Source organism: Typopeltis vanoorti, chromosome 5 (genome assembly GCF_054136105.1).
Source record: "Typopeltis vanoorti isolate ZY-2024b chromosome 5, IOZ_Tvanoo_1.0, whole genome shotgun sequence".
NCBI lineage: Eukaryota > Metazoa > Arthropoda > Arachnida > Uropygi > Thelyphonidae > Typopeltis > Typopeltis vanoorti.
The window spans coordinates 37,471,621-37,491,300 of NC_143553.1; the positions used below are offsets into that span (position 1 = coordinate 37,471,621).

General features: G+C 34.4%; 1 protein-coding gene across 1 annotated transcript in view; it reads right to left on the minus strand.

The window, feature by feature from the left end:
• Positions 1-19,680, minus strand: part of Brd8 (Bromodomain containing 8) — a 575,604-nt gene that overhangs the window by 174,722 nt on the left and 381,202 nt on the right. The window contains exon 12 of the mRNA XM_090393081.1: positions 13,785-14,064. Within this exon, the coding sequence (XP_090249207.1) occupies positions 13,785-14,064 (280 nt within the window). The remainder of the gene's footprint in view (positions 1-13,784; positions 14,065-19,680) is intronic.

Consider the following 19,680-nt stretch of genomic DNA (forward strand, 5'->3'; position numbering starts at 1 on the left):
AATGCTCCAACACCATTATCCTGTCCCTGTAGTGTTTCTCAGTAAGATCTGCAAAACACTCCTATACAGCAAAATCACCTCTTGATTCAAAGAAAAACGCTGACCAGTGAGGAAGAATTTTAGTTTTGGGAAGAGATAGAAGTCAGAGGGAGCCAAATCTGGGGAATAGGGTGGATGTTCCAACAATTCATAGTGCAGATCCCTTAATTTTCCAATTGCCAAAACAACTTCATGGGCAGGTGCATTGTCCTGATGAAAGATGATTTTTTTCTTCTGCAAACCAGGTCTTTTCTCATGAATTTTTCCATCTAGTTTGGTTAAAAGATCAGAATAATATTCCCCGGTTATTGTTTTACCCTTTTCAAGATAATTAATAAACAAAATTCCTTTAGCACCCCAAAACACCGACGTCATGACCTTTTCTACTGATGGAACCGACTTTGTCTTCTTTGGCGCTGAACAACCAGCTTCTGTCCACTGTTTTGATTCTAGTGTGTAATGGTGAATCCAAGTCTCATCCAAAATAATCAATCGACGCACGAAATCAGTTTTATTCTTGTTAACACACGCTCCAAGCATTGTTCAGAGATTTTCATGCAAGTGTGTTTTTGATTTAATGTGAGCAAGCGCGGCACCCATCTTGTGCAAAGCTTTTTTATTTGCAATTCTTCATGCAAATTATATCCTACTTGTTCTTTTGAAATGCCTATAGTCTTCAGCTATTTCATGCACTTTGACTCACTGGTCATCCAGTACCATATTGTGCTCTTGATCATGATTTCTGGTGTCGTTACACTTTTTGTACATCCTTCACATGGATCATCTTCAAGGCTGGTACAGCACATTTAAACTCGGCAGCCCATTTCTTAATTGTTGAAAACAAAGGAGAAGAGTGCCCATAAACTTTTGTGAACTTTGAATGAATTTCTTTTGCCGTTAAACCTTCCTTTACAAAGAATTTTATAACTGCATGACACAAAATTTTATCTATTTCAAGGGATAGATAAAATTTTGCTACACACAGCTGTATAAAACAAACTACTTGATAGAATGACTTGCAATTTCACATGGATGCTTATGACAGATGTACCAACTTAGAAAAAAAAAAATCTTGCTGATAGTGTTGCCATCTATGGTCGAGGTTGAGAACGTTTCAGACCACTCTCATACATAAGCTATTGTTTAAATAACCCTTTATTACTATAGAGGTCAATGAAGAGCATATTAGGCACATCGTGCTTTATGAGTTCAAAAAAGGCAACAATGCTGCTAACACTAAAAAATGTGCAAGAAATGCATAGCGATAATGTTTTGAATGTGCAAAATTGCCAGTGATGGGTTCCAAAAATTTCAACAAGGGTACTTAAGCTTGAAAGACTCCCCTTGCAATGGGCACCCTGTCTCTCTCAATAATGATATGCTGGAAGCTGCTATTGCAAGAAATGACAATGCAATGTTGAAGATTTATGCAAAAGATCTTAATTCATCATCACTGATCATCCATCGCCATTTGCAAGAATTGGAATAGTGTCTGAGCTCACCAAGTGACAACTGACAAACAACAACCGAAAATAGCACATCAACATCTGCAATGCCAACACATAAGCCTATTTTCATATTTAAGAGAAGGGTTAAGCATATCACAATTTTCATTAAATTCTGTCTTCCTCTTCTGCCTATCTAGGCAGCAAAACAAGTTGGAGAAACATTCATTTTTAATGAATTAAATTATTAAAATCTACTCCTAGTAAACTGAATAAATTCAAAACAACACACATTCATACCCAAAGTTTCATAACTGAGAGGTTCAATCTCTGTTTTTTGAGTCATAGACCAGTGATGCAAAGTGGATACTTGACAAGAATGTTAAGCATCAAAGTTCATTAGGGGGAATAGGCTAAACCTTAGCCAAAACAAGACCTACATCCTCAGAAGGTTTTTTAAAGCATTTAGTGGGATGGTATTATATACTTTGAATTCTTGGCACAAAACCAAACAATCACAGCTGAAGCATACTGTGAACAACTCGATTGATTGAATGAAAAACTGAAAGAAAAGAGTTGTTCTCTGGTCATTCGAAAAGATGTTATTTTTCACCATGATAATGCACACCCTCATAGTGCAAGAATCACCTATACCTAGATGGAGGAACTCGGCTGAGAAAAGCTTCCACATCCTCTGTATTCTCCTGATCTTGCACCTTCAGATTACTATTTATTTCGAAGTTTGCAACATTTCATTAATGAAAAACAATATGATACATTAGAGACAATGAAAGTGAGCCGATGCGACTTCTTTGCCTCCATAATTCCTGAATTCTATAGAAATAGCATTATGAAACTTTCACAACATTGGAAGAGTGTTACTGATTCAAATGGAGAATATATAGTTGATTAAATTAGCAAGTAATTTATCTTTTTTATCTTTCAAAACTTAATGTTAAAAATGACATTACTTTTGGACAACCTGATATTGTGACAAATGATTTTTGTGCTCTGGAGATGCTGGATATCATACCAGTATCTGAAATATTAGCAAATAAGTTTTCTTCTGTGTTGTGAATTAATACCATCAAATAAATTGACATGAACTGCCAATACATAAGCCTAGCTACTCATTTAAGAGAAGGGTTAAGCATATCACAATTTTCATTAAATTCTGTCTTGCTCTTCTGCCTATCTAGGCAGCAAAACATGTTGCAGAAACATTCAGTTTTAATGAATAAAAGAAGTCTATGAATCAAACCTGGATAATTATTAAAGACAATATAAATCTATTCATAGTGAATTCAGTAAATTCAAAACCTACACACAATCATACCCAAATGAGTGTCATGTTTTTTGGTCCATTTCCAAAGTTATTAGAAAGGGACAAAAAAACCTTTATCAAACTGCATCCAAACCACGAAATGAGCCAATTTCTAACTTTTTTTTTAATACTTTACTTTCAATTTCAGCAACTAACTGATAAAATCAGCATTTCATTCAATATAACACTTTTGGACATATATGTAGGCTTAATATTCTAGAAGAATGTTGTTCAGTCTGGATATGAAATTGTCTCCTAGTCATGATGACATATTTCTCCAAATATCATAAAAGATTTGTGATTTTGTTTGTGACAGATTTTTACTGTCTTTTTTTTTTCATACTTAGAAACTCCTGAAATCAACAGTTTGACATGAAGTCCTCTAAGTTAATCAACAGAAGATCATGCTTATGTTACTCACCATTAAATAAATAATATAGAACTAGAAACTTAAGTGGTAGCACTTGCCATTGCTAAAGCATCTGATCAAATTTGATGCAAAATGCCTATTATGCAAGCTCCAATCTTAATGATAATGTCTTGATCCAACTTATTCACATATGTGTGACAGTAGATATCTTCATCCTAAATCTTTACACTTAATACAAACAACTTGATTAATATATATTATTTTTTAATTGAAGCTCATGAAAACTAAAGAATAAGAATTCTTTCTTTTAAGGTTATACGGTGGTCAGCATTCATAGTGAAGAATTTATGGAGAGACAACACACATGCTAGAATAATTACTTTACTTTACATTAAGAAAGTAACATTCGACGTTTTGACCATAATGTATTGAGGTCACCATAAGGAAAAATACATGTGTATATGATGCAAGCTACATGACACTGCACTATACAAAAGTAAGATGAATCTAAATGCTTGCTAATCACTTACCCTAGCCAGACTTTTGGTGGGAAAAAAATAACAATAAAGATCAAAAAAATAATAAAATAAAAATGGAACTACATTAAACAATTTCTAAAAGTCCTCTCGTATTGATGTTTTCTTCTGTTTAGGGTTGTTGGTTGCTATAAGGGTAGAAGATGGGTTCTCCACATTCTTGGAATAATTAATCTATCATTTTTGTTCAGATTTAGATGATGAATTGTTCACTATGGAAGAATAAGAATGTATAAATCTGCAACAAGAGTTCCTTCCCCCCACCCCACCCCCAAAAAACTGCTCCTGAACACTTCTGAGATCTGTCTCCAACTATAAACATATAAATCAATTATGAACATCAGCTATTAAGGTTTTTTCTCTTTTTAAATCTCCTGTATTTCTCAAATGCGTTGCATTTTAAAAACAAAATTACTGAACATCGTTTTGTAGTTACACATATTCAAATTAGTTTTGAATTTGTTTCATTATTGATCAACATAACTTTTGAGAATATGTTAATTGCAATATCAAAAGTTTCTCCCTTATTTTTTTAAATGAAGCTTCCACCCAAACATTATTTTGTAAACCTATGATACATTCACATCATAGATGGGATCGGGATTTGTTTCTTTTATTTTTATGTATTTTCTTTAATTTTTTATATCTTTCATGTATTTTTACATAGTCTGGAATTAATGTATAAATCTGCAACAAGAGTTCCTTCCCCCCCCCCCCCCCCCAAAAAAAAAAACTGCTCCTGAACACTTCTGAGATCTGTCTCCAACTATAAACATATAAATCAATTATGAACTATCAGCTATTAAAGTTTTTTCTTTTCCTTGCTCTATAAACCAAATATGAAACTTTTTCAAGCCACTTTAGGCCTCCAATAAGAAGGACACTGGTCATCACACCAGCTGTTGAAATGCATCTCCTACCTAATGATAATCATAAACATCCATGCCCATGGCAGGAGACATGCTAACCACTTGTTCAACCACACCAGCAATTAATTTCGTTTCTTTCAATTTTTAAAATAAAGTTTGTGAACAAGTCAAAGGAAAATGAGGGAAAATCCATTCTCTATAACCATTTCATGGAGAATTTTGAATAATATATCCATAACATTCAACCAAAGCTTTTAGTGCAGTGCAGATTCATAGATGACAAAAATTTTTACATATGATATGATAGTTGGATATATTGGTCTTTGCACCACCTTTCTGCAGTGGGATTACCATACATTCTTTGCAATCCTGTTGAATCTTCCCTGTTCTGAAACAAAAATTATATAGCCTTGTCAAATGAATAACCAGTTCAGCTGAACAGATAAAGAGGAGATAAAGAAACATATTGAATGTGGTTCAGCATTTGGTCTATTAAAAACTAGTCAACTTTTTGTTGCAAACAAAAATCTGACCAAAAAATTGATGTCTCATGAACATTATTAATATTATTATTAAGAGAGACCTCCAGGAAGTAATCAAGGAAAGCCACACTATTTGCACCAGCTGTCATACCTGTTCTTGAATTCATTCACACTACTTGCACACACACCATCCAATGGCAATCGATTCTAATCACACACTATTCTACGACAGAAAAATCTAGCCCTAATCCCCTTCTCCACAGCATTCATTCTCAACTTCCATGGATGCTCTCGTGTCCTTTCCCCATGCACCATAAAATGAAAAATTCCATCTACTGAAATTCTGTATAACCCTTTCAGAAGTTTGTAAGTCTCAATCATACCACCATATTGCTCCTGTTTGCTAGTGTATGCTGACTGCAAATTTTCAGTCTGTCTTCATAGTCTGTAATCCACAATCCTGATATAATTTTTCACACTCTCCTTTGCAGTCTCCACTATATCGGTCACCACGGAAACCAGACTTGCATGCAATAGTTCAATTAATGTATTAACGTCTGATCATGTGAATTTCTATGGCTGAATTATTTTTCCTGACTGTGGAGTTACAAACCCAGGTTTACAAGAAGGGAAACCCATTTCCCTGCACTAAAGATCAAATAACTAGAGAACTGGCTTAAAACAATGCCTAAAAATTACCCTAGTCAGTAACTTCAACTGAATTCATAATAGTTTTATTCCACTGATCCAGCATTATGGAACTTTATCAAGGTATTTTTAGACATATGTATGAGCAAAAAATACTAGTAGGATAATGTTTTTCTTTTTCATTATAATTATTTATTATTACTATTATTATTATTCCCTAGACTTATCATTATTACTGACAGACATAATAATTCTGAAATTTAGTGAAATTCAGTATTCAGTACCTATACAGAGTGGTTTTTTCCAATATTTAAATGGCAAATTAGGCAAAAAGACAAAATTATGTCTGTAGCACAATTATTGTGGTAATGAATGGTACAGTTACACAATATGGTATTATGAAATATTATTTTTATCATTTTATGATTGTCTATTGTTCTCTGATTTGTTATTTATACATATATATATATATACACACACGAGGGTGATCTGAAAAGTTCTCGGCCTCGACCATAGATGGCAACACTATCGGCAAGATTTTTTTTTTTTTCCTAAGATGCTTATGACAGTCTACATCTGTCATAAGCATCCATGTGAAATTGCAAGTCAAGCTATCAAGAAGTTTGTTTTGTACAGCTCTCAGAGGCAAAAGTGTTGTCTGTATTCCTTTAAATGGATAAAACTGAGTATCTTGCAGTTATAAAATTCTTTGTAAAAGAAGGTTTAATGCCAAAAGAAATTCATTCGAAGTTATTAAAAGTTTATGGGCACTCTTCTCCTTCGTTTTCGACAATTAAGAAATGGACTGCCGAGTTTAAACATGGCCGTACCAACATTGAAGATGATCCATGTGAAGGACGTCCAAAAAGTGTAACACCACCAGAAATTATTGATTAATTGCACGATATGTTATTGAATGACCGGCGAGTCAAAATGCATGAAATTGCTGAGACTATAGGCATTTCAAAAGAATGTGTAGGATAAAAATTGCAAATGAAAAAGCTTTGTGCAAGATGAATGCCACACTCCCTCACAGCAGATCAAAAACACACTCACATGAAAATCTCTGAACAGTGCTTGGAGCATTTTAACAAGAATAAAACTGATTTTGTGCATCGATTTATTACTATGGATGAGACTTGGATTCACCATTACACACCAGAATCCAAATAGCAGTCAAAGAAGTGGACAGAAGCCGGTTGTTCAGCGCCAGAGAAGATAAAGTCGGTTCCATCAGTAGGAAAGGTCATGGTATCGCTGTTTTGGGATGTTAAAGGCATTTTGTTTATTAATTATCTTGAAAAGGGTAAAACAATAACCTGGGAATATTATTCTGATCTTTTTAACCAGACTAGATGAATAAATTCTTGAGAAAAGGCCTGGTTTGCAGAAGAAAAAAATCAGTTTTCATCAGGACAATGCACCTGCCCATGAAGTTGTTTTGGCAATGGGAAAATTAAGGGATCTGCACTGTGAATTGTCGGAACATCCACCCTATTTCCCAGATTTGGCTCCCTCTGACTTCTATCTCTTCCCAAAACTAAAACTCTTTCTCACTGGACTCACATTTTCTTCAAATCAAGAGGTGATTGCAACTATAGAGGGGTGTTTTGCAGATCTTACTGAGAAACATACAGGGACAGGATAATGGCGCTCGAGCATCGCTGGAATAAATGTATTAGTCTTAAGGGAGATTATGTTGAAAAATAAAAATAATTTTGAAATTATAAATTCGTTTTTTCATTGTTAGGATGAGAACTTTTCAGACCACCATCGTACATGGTTAACCAGAGGATGTACGTCAGTTACTGACTATGTTATCTCAAATTTTAAATTAGCCAAGTTAATCCTGATGTAAGAGCATATTGAGGCTTTGAATTAAACTCTGACCATTATATGATATTGGCAAATATTTGATTTAAACCAAAATAGCTTAAAAATAAATAAAGTGGGAAATAACTATCATCAAGTAAATACTGGCAAAAGCATTAACAGAAAGTTTAGGAATAAAGAATAAACAGAATAGAAAAAGAGGACTAAGAAACTGAGACAAAATAAACGCAGTAATAAAGAAACTCTGCAACTGCAAAACGAGAAGTACGGAAAAAAAAAACAAAGAGAGAGAGAGAAGGAATAATTTTGTAACAGAACTAGAAAAGTATATATCTAAGCCACAACTAAAATCTTACAAAATACATGAACAAAGAAATAAAGATAAAGGTAAAAAATAAAAATTATAGATTTAAAAAAAAACATAAATTATTTTCAAAATTTGGACTGCTGATAATAAAGTAAATGTAACAACAAAGACTGATCAAACGGAAAATATGACGATGTCAGAACTAAATAATACAATAAATAAGATGAAAAATAGAAAGACACCAGGAGAAGACAATACCTAGTCTTGCCATAAATACTGTTACAATTTGAACAGTGCATAAAATTTTAATCTCTCAATAAATCATTTACAGCTTTCAATGTTCGTAATCCACCTTTGGTCTTCACACATGCCTGAAATACTGATGGCGGCAAGCACAAAATCCAATCACTGCTTGTTCTAAATCCATCTTCAGGCTGGTGAAGCCAGGGTGTTGTTTCTTGCAAGCTCCGACCACAATTTGAAGTCCAACAGATTCAGATCAGAACTTCCAGACAGTCAATTAGATGGTGATATGTGGTCAGGCACATTCACTTCCAATCACTGTCGTGTGGTTCTCGCTTTGTGCAGAGGGGCTGAGTCCTATTGAAAAGTCCACTGCCTACTGTGAAGCAAGGTGCTGTTCAGAGGCCGTACCATAGGTTTCAGCATGATGTTTTGATACATTTTGGTGGAGGTTTTGGCTACTTTCTGACAGATATGCAAGTTGGATATCCACTGATAATGTGATTCCCCCCCCCCCCCCACACACACACTCACACAAAACCATCACTGAAGTGTAGTGTTGATGTCTCTGAATCCTGGGTGCTAAGGCATGTGTTGTGCAACCATCTGGAGCACATACCTGATTGTTTTGGCATAGATATCCATCCCTCTTCTCATGATATAGATATCCTCTAATCATCTATGAAGAGAAGAGGATATCTCTGTGTCTGTTGTTTGCCCACTGCTGGAGAAGTGCCTTTGATTTTATAGCTCTCTACCACATAAGTTGTTGTGTTAAGAAGCATCGTGTAGAACAGCTCTCACCCCGAGATCATTAGTTACTACATACAGCCTTCACAAGCTGTTCTGACAGCCAATGACTGTTCATTGGCTGTCAGATGTCTTCTGTATCATTATAATGGTTAATAGCCCAATACACAAACAGCCTACTGATCCCAAGTGTTGAAAATAACAAGTCACTGCATTCCAACCTCGTCAAGTGCTATTACAACTACACTGCTCTCCCCACTGAATGTTAACTTGTACAGCTAGACAACCCTCTCTCTACTGATAAACACACGAATGTTGGCTGTGCACAGCATCACTAATGGACCCATGCTTATACAATTCTGTGGGTAGCACGTTGCAGAAGTTTGTAACAGTATTTATGGCAAGACTGTTATATAAACATTGAACTGTACAAAAATGGAGAAAACTTTAATCAAAGACTTCTGAAATTTTTTAACATGACTGGATGTCTGGAAAAATTCAAAACTCTTGGAAAAAATGGCACAGGTTATCTCAAATTATGAAAAAAGGAAATAAAGATGCCTGCAATAACTATAGAGGAATTAGTCTGCTAAATGCAGGGTACAAAACATATGTAGGAACATTAAAAGAAAAACTAAAGAGTATTGTAGAAAACAAACTACTAGAAGAACAGAATGAATTCCAAAAAAGGCTGATATTGCATAGACTCAATTTTCACTCTAAAATTATTAATCGAAAAGAGAAAAGAATTTCAAAAAGAAACAATTGTTCATTGATTATGAAAAAAGCCTTTGATAAAGTTAATGGACAAAAATTATTTAAAATTTTAACTGATTTAAATATACAAAACCAGATATCTTACAGTCTATTCAAGAAATATACACAGGAAATAAAATAGCAGTCAAATTAGAAAAAATATCAGAATGGAACGACATATCAAGAGGAGCACAGCAGGGATGAACCATCATCTCCACTCTAATAAAATAATATATACATATATATAAACTTGAGAAACGGTTGAGAAGAATTGTGGAAGAAAAGCTTGGTGAAGAACAAGCTGGATTCAGGCCAAATAGAGGCTGTCAGGATCAGATCTTCACTTTACGACAAATAGTCGAGAAAGCATGGGAATATAACAAAGATCTGTGTTTTGTCGATCTGGAAAAGGCATATGACAAGGTGCCAAGAGAGAAGCTATTCAATACGCAGTTATATGGTGTCAATGGGGCATTATATCAAGCAATACTTAGTCTTTATTTGAGTTGTAAGGCAGCAGTTAGAATTGAAGGAAGAACAGGAAGATGGTTTAATGTTAAATCTGGTGTGAGACAAGGACGTACATTATCCCCTCTGTTATTCATTTATCTATATGGATCACATTATGTAGGAAAGTGGTATTAAACATGATATCAAAATTGGAGATGTTAATGTCAGCTCTTTGCTTTATGCGGATAATGTTATACTACTAAATAAATCCGCTACAAGTCTGCAAGATTCTCTGACTAAATTGAATAGCTGTTGTAATAGATATGGTATGACGGTCAGCAATAAAAAGACAAAGACAATGAAAATAGGCAGAATCATTGAAAATGTCAACTGTGTTGTGAATGGAGAGCCTGTGGAACAAGTAAAACATTTCAGCTACTTAGGCACGATTTTTACTGAAGATGGTAAATTAAATATAGAAATAGACAACAGAATCAGCAAAGCTGGTATGGTGGGAAGTCAACTGAATAAATTCATATGGAATAAGAAAGAAATTAGTCGGAACACTAAATTAGCTGTATACAAGACAGTGCTCAAACCAGTTTTAACTTATGGATCTGAGAGCTGGGTCAGAAGTAAAACACTTGACCAACGACTAGAGACCGCAGATATGAGAGTCCTGAGAAAGATTAGAGGTGTGAACAGATGGCATCAATGGCAATATCATATTAAAAACGAGGATATTAGGAAAGAACTTGACATTGTCAGCATCCAGGAATGCGTTAGCAGAGCTAATCTCAGGTGGTATGGTCGCTTAAATAGAATGGGAGAGGAAAGATTAACAAAACAAGTGTTCTCTGCCAAGTTGGCAGGAAAATGACCCAGAGGAAGACCAAGATATAGGTGGATTGATACGGTACAAAGTGCCTTAGACGATAGAAATATAAGATCTGATAATGTTGGAGTCTTAACAAGTAACAGACTGATTTGGAGGAAAATTGTAGATAGGAAGTTAGTAATGATGTAATTTTTTCATGTAGTACTGTCATATCCTGTACACCCCTTGAGGGTACATGGCAGGAATTTGATGATGATGATATATATAAACAAAATTATAACAATCTGGAAACAGCATAATCCATTAGGTTTACAAAGAAAGATAGATACACTGTTATTTGCAGATAATCAAATTATATTAGCTACATCAGAAGAGAATCTACAAGGATCAGTATTATCATTAAATGAAACTCTTTTACTAAAATAAAGAGCCTAAAGGCTTCAGTGGATATTAAATCCAGCATTATTTCAATGCTGAATACAGAAACCATGAAAGTTTTTTTGTAAGAAAGTTGACCAGAGAGCTTACAGGAATACACTTGCAGACAAATTTTAAGAAACTATTCATTCAGAATCTAACATAAGAATTTGGCTAACTCAGATAATACCTGGTTAACAGCACACAGTTCTGAATTTATGCTGCATAGGAAGTTGTGTAATAACATGTAAATCGCACTAGAAAAATCTTGTAGTTGAAAATTAAACTGAAGGATTATCGGATTAATGAATTTGTAATAAGGAAATAGTAGTATAATCTTGTCCCATTAAGCTGTCTTAAACATAATAAGTCGCCAAAGAAGTTAAGAGTACGAGTGCAAAGGTAGAGTTACATACGCACGTATCCGCCGTAATGCCGCAAGCTACAACGTACGAGGAAGATGATGCAAGTGGGATTCCCTAGAATACAGCACCTAACGGCAGCTAGGACTTTGAGGATCATCCTGAGGGCATGAAAACTAAGGGTCGTGTGGAAAAGAAGGGACGAAATATAAGGCGATGCGCGCGATCATGCGAGGCCTTTTTCTGGTTGTTCCTGACTTCACCTCGAGGATTCCTGACTAGCGGATGGAATAGGGACAAGCGAGACAGGCCCATAATGCCAGATAGCGGACAGGCATTCTGAGTAAGCTGAACAAGATTCCATGACGAGCAGCACGCGAATCATCGGCCTACGCAGAAATTGTGCCAGTTGCTGGATGTCCCACTCAAGTAGGAGCAGAGACAACATTGTATCGAGGCAGCGAGAAGTTCGAGTCCGGAAGAATGTAAAACGGACAGCGTAGTCATAAACCTATTGCAGAAGCAACCGATCAAAGGAGGACTCGAACAACATGTGGTCGTTAACAGACCTTCGGAAAAAGATTGGGTAACGTAAAGACCTTTACTATATGTTTGAATGAGACAGAATTTAATGTTAGATTATATTAAGTGGACAATTCATAGTGGACTATAATAAGGATTTGTATTTTGAGATAGAGTAATTCTGCTGAACAAAGGAATGTCAGGAGTGAAATTTTAGCTGCATGTGACTGAGATTACATGTGAATTTGTAATTTTGTAGATGATCTATACCAGAACAGTAACAGGTTGTGAAATGTCTTTAAATGTAGCATGCAATAAGAGTTTGATTTAGAATAACATAGTTAGCTAGTTTTAATGTTTTATAGTTTGTGTGTGATTAACAATTTGATCTGTGAGTGTTTTGTTAAATTAGCATTGAGTAACTAACTCAGCAAGAGATTTTGAAAAGCTTAGTATCCTATTCCAATTATAGTTGTAAAGTGTAATTTGTTCCAATAAACATGTTTTGTTGTATATGCCTGACTTCGAGAATTCAAATTACCACTTGCAAAAATTTAGAACCATAGCGGGAGGGAACTTAATGAAAGTGTTTGAGTAATAGATTATTGGCCACGAATGCAATTAGTACCAGTATCTATTTAGTGTATATTAGAATGAATGCCAATTAACCTAGGAATATTCCCTGAATTTTGAATAAGCTCATATTATAGGACTCTGGCTGGCGTAGCAATAAAAAATAAATTTGCCAGTGTCTGAAAAGGAAGCATTCCTGGGTGGGGTTGAGTAAGGCACTCTTAAGGAAGTATATTAGTATATTATATCAGTGAAGAAAGTAAAGAAAAAATAAGAAAATATAAGAAAAGTAAGTAAGGTAAAATAAATAAATATAAAAGGAAGAGTGAAAGAAAGATACAAATAAATAAACAATATTTTAACAATGGCACAGATAACGAAATATAACAGAGGTGTATTTTTCGTAAGCAAACTCTTGGTCAGTGCATAAAGTATTTACTAAAATAAAGAGTGAAAAGGCTTCAGTTCGCCAATATTCAAATTTCATTAAATGAAATTTCAGAGCAATATAATATGAAAATAACAAAAGTAAAGACAAAAATAGTGGCTTTCAAAGGAGAAAATCCAATGAGTAAAATAGTGAAAGATAATAAAAAAGATATAGACAAGTTTATATAAAAGATATATTTATCCCATCCCTGGTACAAAAACAGACCAGAATCAGACTATATGTCCTGTCTAAATTATCTTTATTACATGGAAGCGAAACATGGACCATAAAGAAGAATAATATATGGATCCAAACTGCAGAAATGAAAGTTCTCAGGAAAAATAGCTAGATTTACTAAGTAGGGCCATAAAATAAATGCAGAAATTTTACAATCCCTCAATATTGCAAACTAGGTAATGCTATGAAATTATTTCGGTTAATTTTAAGTATTAACACTGAGACTATATAATAATGTCACTCTATATCTAATGAAATCATCCATTACAAATTGTTCACTGGAATAACCATTCATTTTGAGGTATGGCAAAATACATCTTAAATACTACTCAAAATAAACACATAGCATATACCTTTTCTTCCTGGTGGTCGTTTTACAGATCTCATTATTGCTTCATTTAAGTGAATATCTAGTACAGTAAGTGCATCTTGTGTATCTGCTTTCTCTTCACATTGTTTATTATTTTCACCTTTTACCTCCTCCTCTTCTTCTTTCATCAATGTACTTTCATCATTTTTCCTACCTGCTTCATACTGATGATCTAAAATATTTTCTTTCACCTCTTCTTTACTATCAGTAGTCAGATTTTCATCTTTATTTTCATTTTCATCATTATTTTTAATAAATTGCTCCTACAATATTAAGAAAATAATGAATTAGCTCATAAAATTTAGAAAAAAAATGCATGAAAGTATGAACTTTTCCAAATTTAATGTACAGTCTAGTCTAACTTTAACAAGAACACTATAGTGAATTTACTCACTAAAAAAGTCTCAGCTAAATTTCATATTAGTGCCACGCTCAATGAAAGTACTATAATAAACCAACCACTATATCAACTTACTCCTTTATTCCCTGTTATAATGTTGGGTGATTGAATATGAATTCATCAGAAAGACAGAAGTATTTGCAATAAAAAATGAATAAATAAATAGCAAGGTTATTTGTTATTTACTGCTGATTCTTCTATGCTAAAGATAAGGTACAAAAACAAGCTGCACTACAATCTACATGGTTTGCTAAAGTTACTGACCAACCGTTACAACAATTATTGCCCCGTTGTAACGGTTGGTCAGTAACTTCAGCAAGCCATGTAGATTGTAGTACAGCTTGTTTCTTTGTATATGTGTATGCTCCAGATGACAACCTTGATATGAAGGTCGAAATGTAAAGTTTCATTTTGGTTTATATTAAACTAAAGTTTTGCTCTAACACGGTAGTTGTCTCCATAATTTTTGATAATGTATTCTGATCACTGTGTAAGCATGAAAGAAAGGATAGGATAATTTCTTTAAGGATTGACTGTAATCCAACATCAATCACACTCCTAAAAATTTACACCCCTACATGGATCTGAATTTAGCCATAGAAGCAATATCGAAAGAAGACATTTTAATCATTAAGGGTGATTTCGATGCAAAAGTTGGAAAAGAGATGGAAGGCCACAAGATAGTCCTAGATATCACAGACTGAGCACCCAAAATGAAAGAGATGGAAGACTGACTGGCTTTTTATAGAAAGAGAACTTATGATCGCTAACACCTTCTGTAAGCAACATAAATGGAGACTATACACCTGGAAATAGAACAAGGAACCAAATTTATTATAATCCTTATTAACAAAAGATGGACGTCTATCGTGACAAATTTTGAAGCATTTCCCAGAGCTGATAATGACTCTTATCACCAACTCCTCATTGCTGATATGAAAATATGTCTGAAAACAAAGAACACAACATATCCACCCAGATTAGATTTCACAAGAATTACTGAGACATATAACATTAAAGCGGAAAATAAATTTCAAAAACTAGGGAAGGACACTGAAGAAACAACCCCAGAAGAACTTTGGGAAAAGGCCAAAATAATATTACTGGAAACTGCACAGTCAACATTGTTCCAAAAAAAATCCAGAACTAGCACACCCTGAATAACAAATTAAATGCTGAAACAAGTTGTGAAATAAAGTCAAAAGGACACTTTCAATGGAAGATGATAGGCAGAGCGACAGCAAGTTATCTAAGCTCATAAAAAACTTTGGCATTAAAGATAAAAACAACTTTATCAACAGCAGAGAAATTGAAGGTCATCCAAATCAAAATCAAACCGAAGACCTATTTAGTAAAATAGGTCTTTGGTTTGGCTGACAAATAGAAAATTTAAACCAAAGTATTCAAGTACAGCTGATGTCAGCAATCGTATTATTCTCACTGATCCAGCAAACAACTGTAATAGATGGAAAAACTATCGCTCAAATCTATATAAAGATAATTCATTCTCATTCAACAAAGAAAACACCAAAGACTTCTGCAGGGAATCTTGCATTTAAAAAAAAAAAAAAAAAGATGTTGAAGAAGCTCTAAAAAAATTCAGAAAATGGAAAATCCTGGGCCACGATCAAATACCAAGTGAATTTCTTGCATGTCTAGGATCCATAGGAATCAAAATCATCAGAAAAATTTGTAATAAAATCTGGGAGATAGAAGACTGGCCTGATGATTGATAAATTCATTTTTATACCAATACACAAAAAAAGGAAATGAATACAATAATTATAGAACCATAGCTTTGATCTCACATTCAAGCAAAATTCTTCTCTATATTATTAAAGAAAAATTTAAAAACTATGTTGAGCAACATCTTCCTGTAGAATAGACAGATTTTAGAAAAGGACATGGAACCAAAGATCAAATTTCTAATCTAAGCTTGGTTGAAAAGGCTCAAGAATTTAATATTCCCTTATTTATGTGCTTCAGTGATTATGGCAAAGCATTTGACTGTGTCAGGTGGGAGGACCCAGAAAATATTAAGTAAAGTGGGCATTCCAGAACATTTGACACAGCTTTTAAAACAACTCTATGAGAGAAATCAGACTGTGATGAAGATGGAAAACATCTCCGCAGTTCAATGTCGAGAAAGGGGGGGGGGGAGATTGAGACAGCCTCATTAAAAGAGTTGAATGGGAAAGCTTGTAATAAGGTTTAAGAATTAATCATGCTAAAACAAAATACATGGCCATAGATGAAAATGACAATTTTGCCCTCAACACTGACTTTGAGAAGGTGGATGAATTCATTTATCTTGGAGCTCTAATAAGCACCAAGAGTAGATGACAATCCCAGAAATTAAAAGAATTACCATGCCAAGGTCAGCAATAGTGCAATTGCAGAAAATATGGAAAGACAGAAACATTTCTATTGCAACTAAATCAAAACTGATCAATAGCCGGATGTTTTTAATTTTCATTAATGGTGTTGAATCTTGGACACTCAGCAAGAAAGATATAGTCAAAATGAATAGCTAATAGAGAGTATCCTGGAGGGACAAAAGGTCTAATGAAAGTATAATAAGTCAACTAAAAATCAAAAGGTGGCTATGTTACATTGTAAATGAAAGAATTCTCAAATACTTCGGTCACATTTCAAGAAGTGAAAAGGACAACCCAGAAAAACTTATCAGCCAGGGAAAAGTGGAAGGACAAAGAAAAAGTGGACATCCAAGCCCTTTATGGTTGAACCGGATTAAAAAGATCACCAGACTTACTTTGGTGTTGGCCACTGCTGCAACAAAAGACAGAAAGAAATGGAGAGACATTGTGGCTAGATTCACAAGTCCTAAGACATGAGGAGACTGAGCAAAGAGGAAGAAGCTCTGATTGGTTCTCTGCATTTCTTACAGGCTATCTGAACAAAGGCTCAGTTAATTACCCAGCAATACTCTGTTCCAGTGATTTTCAACCTTTTCCATAATACGGCACACCTAGACTAATTATTAAAATTCTGCAGCACACTAAAAATATATTCCTTTAAATTTTTTGATTAACTGGCAAAAAATAGGCATAATTTTGATTGATTTATACACACAAGAAGAGCGAAGACCAGACCCTAATAAATAAATGCACAAATTATGACATTATTTCTTTCAATTAATTTGTTTTCATAAATCTCGCGGTACACCTGAAGACCTCTCGCGGCACACCGGTTGAAAATCACTGCTCTATTGTAATGCCTATATAATCGTATAATCTCTGAACCAAAGAAAATATGGATGTAACATGTTTGAATTCAACATCCCAATATGCTTACCCATACACGGTACTAATGTACCATAGGTTGATCAACCAACCTCTCGTGTATAGGAACAACATAAAAAAATAAAATGCTGAAAACATGATGATTCACACTTTTCTCTCAGAATGGTCAGAAAACAATTTTATTTTTAAAAGATAGTCAACGTCAACTCATAACTGCTTATATCCAAAGAAAAAAGTAAGTTCATTCACTTAAACAAAAACTATGGATTAGAAAACATGTGAAATGCATCACTTGATATTTGTATTTTCTAATGTTGAAAGAGCCAACCATTAAAGAATAGTCTCTCACTCTTGTAAAGGTATACCTGTAACCCATAATCAAGCCTTGAGTAAGTAAGTACATGGTATAGATGAAGAAAAGATTCATCTACACCAGTGTTGTAGTAGATCTGCGAACAAGGATGTTCAGTGCCCTCTTGCACTTAGCTATTAGTTGATGAATATATATACAAGAAATGCAAGCCTCTTGTCAAAAATTAAGCCTCGGAACTGGATTTTGCAGCAATTCAGATATTAATATGTATCCCCATCCAAGAATCCAAGAGCTCATCAAGAGAGTCACCCTTTTAGTTGTTCATACCTAAATATCTATCATGCCTCTCCTTAGACACATTCAATGAAGATGCATTCCCAAGATCTTATGGTAGCTCATTCCACATTCTCACCACAATGCATGAGAACTTGACTCTTACATGTTCATCCTAAACCATACTAAAAGTCAATGAACTTTTTTAAAGAAATTTGTAAGGACAGTTTTATAAAGTAAATGTAAAAATATGTATAAAAATACAGATTTATTGCTTCCTATACATTTCATCCTTGTTAAAGTATATCATCATAGAGAGAGAGAGAACAAAAACAGTAAAATAACATTTAAACTGAAAATGACAATTGTTATATAGCATTACACGAAACGTTTTCAAGCAAATCAAGTCTCGACTAAGTAGCAGTGGTCTTACATTATGCAATAAAATTCATCCCCTCCCCCACTAAAAGATAATCAATGTTTATGTCCACATCAGGATTTCTGCAACCTGTTGGTTGGATAGCTGTGTGAACAAAGGAGAATACTATAAGAATTCAAAGTAAACAAATGCCAGTACATATGCTACATTAATAAAAAATGATAGACAACTGATTGTATTACTTCCTAGAATTTGGATATAGGCATACAATCAGAGTAACTGACACTTCATTTCAAGAATCATCAAGTTTCATAAGTTTCTAGGAAGAGATGTATTTAAATCTACTTGAATAACTGGTGGATAGTGTTATATTTTTAACATTCAGATATATTTGAACATATATTGACCATATTGAACAAGCTTAGAAGTTTCATTGGTTAAGTGCCATGGCATGTAAAACTGCAAGGGCTGGTTGTTAGTAGTGCATGAGAGGTGGTTAAGAAGTGTTTGCATGAGACAATGGCTGACTGTATATATAGAGTCCGAATAATAAATCAAGTAGGGGTTAAAATGGATGAATAACACCATTAAGCTTGAGTTGCAAAATAGAAACAACTATGGAGGGAATTTAAGGAGAAAGGTGACCGGCAGACACATGAACGGTATAAAGTGCAGGTCAGAAGGTAACGAGTGTGGTTAGAAAAGCAAAAGCGGATTATGAAAGAACATTAGTGATGCAGGCTAAAGAGAATCCCAAACAGTTTTTTCAATATGTGGCAAATAAAAGAAAAAATGTATATGGCAGAATGATTTTAAAGAATGTCGATGGTAGGGAGGTAACCGAATCAGTTGATATAGTTGAATTACTGAGTGAGCACGTTGCAAGAGTATATCATCCAGGTGGTGACATTGAAGGAATGAATGAACCAATAGGTTATACAGGAATTGTGGTGAATGAAATGGAGGTTAATAGTCTATTACAAAAACTTAATGTGAATACATCTGTGGGATTGGATGGTATACCAGCTCGTGTCATACGTGAAGCGGCTAAAGAATTGTCAGTGCCCTTGACCATTTTATTTAATTTGAGTCTCGGGTCTGGGTTAGTCCTGAGGGGGTGGAAAGAGGGGAAAATAGTTCCACTGCATAAAGATGGTTCCAAGACTTCTGTTGTAAATTACCGACCGATCAGCATATCAGAAATCGTTGTCAAGGTCTTGGAGAAATTAGTCAAGAGAAAAATACAGGACT